Source organism: Kryptolebias marmoratus, linkage group LG19, assembly GCF_001649575.2.
Source record: "Kryptolebias marmoratus isolate JLee-2015 linkage group LG19, ASM164957v2, whole genome shotgun sequence".
NCBI classification, from domain to species: domain Eukaryota; kingdom Metazoa; phylum Chordata; class Actinopteri; order Cyprinodontiformes; family Rivulidae; genus Kryptolebias; species Kryptolebias marmoratus.
The window spans coordinates 22,624,575-22,630,889 of record NC_051448.1 but is presented as its reverse complement, the minus strand read 5'-3'; the positions used below and the strand labels follow the sequence as shown (position 1 = coordinate 22,630,889).

Here is a 6,315-nt window from a genome sequence, read left to right as displayed (position 1 = left end):
AATGGAAGACGTGTCGGTAGGATTAAGGAGGTCTTCGAAGTATTCGGCCCACCGACCCACAACGTCCCGAGTCGAGGTCAGAAGCACACCACCCTCACTATAAACAGTGTTGGTGCTGCACTGCTTTCCCCTCCTGAGACGCTGTATGGTGGACCAGAATCGCCTCAAAGCCATACGGAAGTCTTTCTCCATGGCCTCTCCAAACTCCTCCCATGCTCACATTTTAGCTTAACATTTGTAAAACTGATTGAGATGTAACTATTTATGTGTTGGCTCACTGTGGTGGCCATCCTGAACTGGGTTGACCCTAAAAGTGAATCAGTTCTAGAGGCACATCCAGCGAATATTTTTTAAAAGTTACATTAAAATCAGTCCAGCGGTGAATTAGATATTTTGCCAACAGATAGATGGAGTTGTCTCCAGCTATCTAATGGCTAAATTTTAAACCAAGATTGTATGCAATCTTTAAGTGTTCAGAACATGTTTTGGAGATTACGAGTCAGCAAATTTCAGGTCAACATCTAAAACTGACTGAATTATAGCCCTTTTCATGTTTTTGAGGTCAGTTAGCTGTGGCAGCCATCTTGAATTGGGTTGATTCTGAAAGTTAATCAATTCTAGATGCACATCCAATAATTCCTCTTTTCAAATTTGAATAAAACTTGTCCAGTGGTTCATGAGGTATTTTGCTAACAAACACATGCACTCACAGTCAGGGTCAAAAACACTGTTGCCCTTCTGACTTTGGCGGCGGGCAACAACTATGACCTTATAATGTGACAGTTTGTTCTTTACAAGTCATCCTATGAGGCAGAATATGTGCCAGGATTATGTTTTCTTAGCTCTCCGTGAGACACATTTTAAAGTCAAAAACACCTTTCGGGTGTCTGGTGTCTTGCGTGCGCGCACACACACACACACACACAGGCTTATCTATGAAGGCCTTCAGGATCTTCTCTGGCTCTACCCAGATAACACTGAGCCAAGTCGGCTCTGCACTGGGCGGACACTCAGTGAGTTTTTTTCTTTACGATAGGGAGGGGGTACAGTGTGTGACTCACACATATATGGATTTCCCTGTTCAGGAAAGGAAAAGAGAAGTGCAGTAAGGCCCACAGCATGCAAACACACTGAATGTATTAGAATGTATTAGAGCTCCACCACCAAGAGGAACAACAGCTGAAAAGAAAAAAGCACCACAGGACCATAATGGCACATATTAAACAATTGCACAGAGCTGAAACCTGCAGAGTGGTGACAACACAGGATTCATTTCAAGCATTTGACAAAAATTGGTCCTAAAATTTAGGAAAAAAAACAAAACCACGCCCATCACACCAAGCCTGGGTTAAATAAAAGGAAGTTTGAGTCAAAGAAACGATTTCCTCAACTCTCCAGGGCCTTTTCTCTCTCTACCTGCTGGAGGAATCTGCTCCCACAGGATTTCTCCACGGAGGCTCTCGTCTGTGTGAGCAGCAGAAACACTCACTTTACTAATTACAGCTTTCTGACTAACTGAATGTTTCCAGCCATGACGGGATGGCTTTAGGTCACGAAAACTGTCAGCTTTAAATTTGTTACAGGTGGGAAACAAAATAATTTTAACATTTAAGTTGGTTTTAAAAACCAAAATTGCAAAAGACTTTAGTTGCACTTTTTCCTCAGTCGTGTTAAAAATAAGTTCATCCTCTTTCAATTCTCAAATGTTATGCTTTAGGACAGAATTTAAAAGCAGTAACCCGGGGAGGGGGGATGGGTGACCAATGAAAGTTTGATTTTAGGGCTTTAAAATTGCAAGCAGAACCTATGTTTAGACGTTGCTGACCCTCTGACTTGGTTTTCGAACAGCCAAAAAGAGAGTGGTACCCCTCCACAGCTGCCAAGTCTGCAGATTAAAAACAACTCTGGGCTTGTTTCTCTGGAAAATTTGCTTGAAGTTATAGATATGTGTAGTTTGCCGTATTTTGGGCTCATTTAGAAAGTGTAGTTTCTTTTTTAGGCTTACCCCTGTTTGTCATGTCTCTGTTTACTCAACAAAGAGACACCTGTGCACACACACAGACACCTGTGTTTGGAGTGGGGGAGGGGCCCACGGTAGCACCTGTAGCTTCTTAAGAAGCGTAAGAACAACACACTTTCACGTCAGAGTTTCCAAAAGACTCCAATAACGCCAGAAAAAGTAAATAGATTTGTTGCTAGTTGCTTTTTTGAGTTGAAAACATTGTTGTCCCGTTGCAACATCCATCAACAACAGCAAGATGGCAAAGAATGCATAACCCACCCCATTCCGCCTCTGATTGGCTATTACACATTGGTTGGTTTTTTTATGCTAAAAATATCAATTGATATGTATAAATGAAGTTGATTCTCTATCTTTTAGTGTGAAGCTGCAAGGGCGGCGGTGGTGGTGGATGCTTCTTTTGGGCTCTTTTTTGTAGACCTGGTTGCTTGTTTCTCTTGCAACATCTGGCAACTCTGGTCCACTCCGTACTCCTCAACGGGCGCGTGAGAAGAACCAGAGAGGGAAGAGTTTTATCTTTCACCAAGGCAAAGTTTGTTAGCTGGTGGAGGTGTCACTTTGAACCAGGGATAAACCGTCCGAGTGATGAAGGCGGAGGTGGAAAAACGCAGCTGTTTCAAATCTCTTTACTCAACGTGTGCCAGTGTAGAAAGAAAAATGAAATCAGCCATCGCTAATAAAGGGTCTCGCTAATTCTGCAAAATATCTGCTCAAACCTTCACTTTTAAACATATTGAACTATTTTGTTATTTTTTTAAAGCTTAAAGATAAAAGTAGACTCATTGCAACCTTTAAGACTGTGATAATATTGAGCTTCTTTATATTTATATTTGTTGGGTTTTGTGCACAAACTAAACTTAATTGTTACGGTTAAATATACAGTTTTTATCTAAAGTATTTTAAAATATTCTGCTTCTATCCTTCTATGGGAAAAAATAGCAGTCTGGAGAAAATAATCAGAAAAACTAAGTGACATTGTTTGACTTAAAGTCTAAGAAACATTTTAAAAGAATTGTGTATATCTAGAGTTTTTATTTTGTACTTTTTTCCTTAAAAAGTTAAACTTGATTCACTTTGGTTTACTGTTTCTGAGCTGAGTGGGACCCTGAAAGTTTGCTCCTGTGCATTATGGGTAAAAACCTCTACTTTGGTTTTGTTTTGTTCCAGGAGTCCTGTGATCCGTGCTGCCATGTTCTTTGTTTAAAAAAAAAAGAGGGTTTCTTCTGGCATCCCTTCCAAACAAACACTTAGTCTTTTTCTAATCATCATGTCATGACTTTTAACCTTTAACCTTTAACTGAGGCCTGTAGAGTCAGAGATGGAGCTCTTGGAGAATTTGTATTTTTTCTGAGCACTACACAGTCTGAGCTCTAAATTTCCTGGAATATCAACTTTATAAAGACTGGCAAATGAAAAAAAATCCATTTGTGAATAATCTTTCTCTCAAAAAATTTGCTTTAGCAGTCTGAGCAAACACTGATGGGATGTCTTTTTAAAACTACAGAGATAAAGACATGATTGAAACCACAATGTTGGTTGTTGAGTATTTCCTCCCCAAAAAACTAACAATCATAAAAAAACATTTTCTTGGTTTCTGCTCAGCTACGTCTGAAATAAGCGTACTTTTCTTTCTTACACAAACGTTTGTCATTTTACAACATGACAGTGTATAACATGGGTGAAATAATGTGCACATGAAGGCAACATAAGCTTTAGTGATGTTAGGCAGCACTAAACGGCCCCAGGAAAGCATCATGCTAATGTTAGCTGATGCTACCGTTACGTTCACTTAAAAGTCCACTAAAGAGGACGTTTAGCAGCGACACTGCATAATATCTTCTATAAAGGTTTTCAAAATTTTTGGCAAATTTGGGATCAAAAAAGGCAATATGAAAGAAACTAAAACAGAAAAGAATGGTGACACTTTACCTCCCAATTACTGGAGATTTGCTACCGTTCATGGTGTTTGTTCTTTCCCATGGCTTCCTGGGCATGTCTGGAAAACAGAAAAAAACTTCTCTTACAGATTGAAATGTCAATCAAAATTATTGCCATCAAAATAAGCACATTCAAAAGACCTTTATGTACTGGCATCAGGAGAATGTAACAACACTCATGCTAACTTGGACCCTCAACATCTGTTTTACAAGGATGCGTATGAGCAGATAAGGTCCTGAGACTGCAGGTTGTCTCGGATACTCACCTGGCGTGCTACAGGCTGACACTTTAGGGGTTGTGTTGATCTCACCCTCCTCCTGTTGGGTAGACAGACACAAGGTTCAAAGGTCAGACAGGAGTCAGTCTCCTGGACACAAGTAAGTAAGAGGGTGTTTTGAGTTTTAAACAGAACTCCCTGCTTTATGAGCTTCATGAAACCCAGGAGCCAAAACTATGTGCCTTAAAGTTTTTGACCTTTTCAGTCAAAAAAGCTCAGATAATGATTTTAAACATTTGCAGAAGGCGGCATGTGAAGTATGCAGCCTGAGGATTACGAATAAAGTTTTTGTATTATTGCACATTTTTCCCCTCCGAAATGCACAGGACATCCTTTCCAGATATGAAGGCCATTGCAGAGATGAAGAACTGCACCACCGAGGAAGTATTTCACACAGGACTGTAAAGAACGTACGGCTCGGTCTCACTCAGGAAACACACAAGAGCTTTTGTGCTTCAGCACTGAGGGAAAACGTTAATATTAGGGACTGAAATCCAGATTTCCACTAGTGGGACACAAACGAAGACTGATACTTACTGATCTCTGGTCAGGTTCAGGCGAGGAGCCCTTCTCTGCGATTCTTCTCCTGTAAGATATAAAACCCAGGCACAGTCAGGACAGGATGGGCAGCGTTGGATAAAACCGTTTTGGAAACTAAATGTTTCTCCTCAGCGTGAGGAGCGGATGTTCCCTCTGCTGTTTCCAGCAGGGGTCTAATGGGTGTAGCCAGAAATATGTCCCATTCAATTAGGAAAACAATAAGAACCAAAATTAGTGTTTAGTATTCAAAGCAAGCTTCAGACAAACTATATTGAATAATTTACCTCCTGGCCAGCAAGGCGCTCATCTCCTCCATAAGCCCTCCTCCTCCAGGCAGGGGCCCGTTCCCTCTGGCCTCTGATTTGGCCCCTGCAGCCCCCGATATGGCCGCAGCCAGAGCTGCTCCTGCATCGTCACTCTGAGGGGAGAAGAAAAGAATTAGCCGGCGTTTAAAAAGATATTGTGATTGCCCGCCATCATGAAAGGTGTGCTGTATTTGCCTTTGTGTGTGAGTGTGTGTGTTCATTTATCTGTTAGCAAAATATCTCGTGGACAAGTGAACACAGTTTTATGAAAGTTTTCAGAAGTAATTGTTGGATATACATCTACAACTGATTACCTTTTGGGGTCAACCTGATTCCATATGGCTGCCATAATTAATTGCCCTTAGCAAATACAAAACTGGAATATTACTCACCCAATTTTACACATATTGAACAAAAATTAACAGACCGCCCAAATCTTTGTTTAAAACTTTGGACTGCAAGAAAGCGAGAAATATGTATTTCTTCAAAAAATGCTACTCTTTAATAGTTAATGTTATGTTTATTTTATATTTTAAAAACCCCATAATTATTCAAAGATACAATCTATGTTTTCCTGTTTTTGTTAAATTCAACGTCAACCTGGTTTATTAGGTCAGATTTGGGGATGACTTGTGTTATTTTGGTCAGATTTGAGATTGACTTGTTTTTTTGGTTACAGTATGTATCTGTGCAGTCATGGAGAGTTTGGCAGACACTGTAGCTTTATGAGAGATGCTCCTGTGAGCTTGAGATGAGAGGTGACAGATGGTGACTGTGTGTGAACACGGTGTGTATGATGGTTCAGTTAAAGTGTTTGGGTGTGACTATGCATAATGCTTCTGTGTGATGAGTGTGTCAATGTGCTTCACTAGAAATCAATGACATGAAGCTACAAAAGGTGTGACCATATAAATATGAACTGGTGTAATCTGTCTAATATGGGTCAGGTCAGAGCAGTCCGTCAGCGCCATGCTCACCCGTGGCACTTTGCGTAGCTTGGCTCCAGCGAGGGCGGCAGCCAGGCCTGAGAAGGGGCGGTCCTCTGTAGGAGAGAACAGTCCAGCAGGGAGGGGGGGTGCCGGAGGTGGCAGTGGGGCTCCGGGTGGAGGAGGGGGGGTTCCACTTGGAGTCAAAGTGGGAGGGAGTGGAGGAGGTGGTGGTGGAGGAGGAGGATGGCCGACTGGAGTGGTAGGGGTGATGGCTGGGGTGGCAGTCGCAGAAGTCACAGTGGAGCC

At 41.5% G+C, this 6,315-nt stretch overlaps 1 protein-coding gene across 1 annotated transcript in view; it reads right to left on the bottom strand.

Moving 5' to 3' along the window:
• LOC108246523 (ENAH actin regulator) overlaps positions 1–6,309 on the bottom strand; it is a 17,078-nt gene extending 10,769 nt beyond the window's left edge. Inside the window, exons 1-6 of the mRNA XM_025010068.2 lie at positions 6,058–6,309; positions 5,060–5,193; positions 4,773–4,821; positions 4,224–4,275; positions 3,950–4,016; positions 1,417–1,464 (exon numbers count right to left, since the gene is read on the bottom strand). Of these exons, the coding sequence (XP_024865836.2) occupies positions 1,417–1,464; positions 3,950–4,016; positions 4,224–4,275; positions 4,773–4,821; positions 5,060–5,091 (248 nt within the window). The 5' untranslated portion in view covers positions 5,092–5,193; positions 6,058–6,309. The remainder of the gene's footprint in view (positions 1–1,416; positions 1,465–3,949; positions 4,017–4,223; positions 4,276–4,772; positions 4,822–5,059; positions 5,194–6,057) is intronic.
• Between the last annotated feature and the right edge of the window lie 6 nt (positions 6,310–6,315).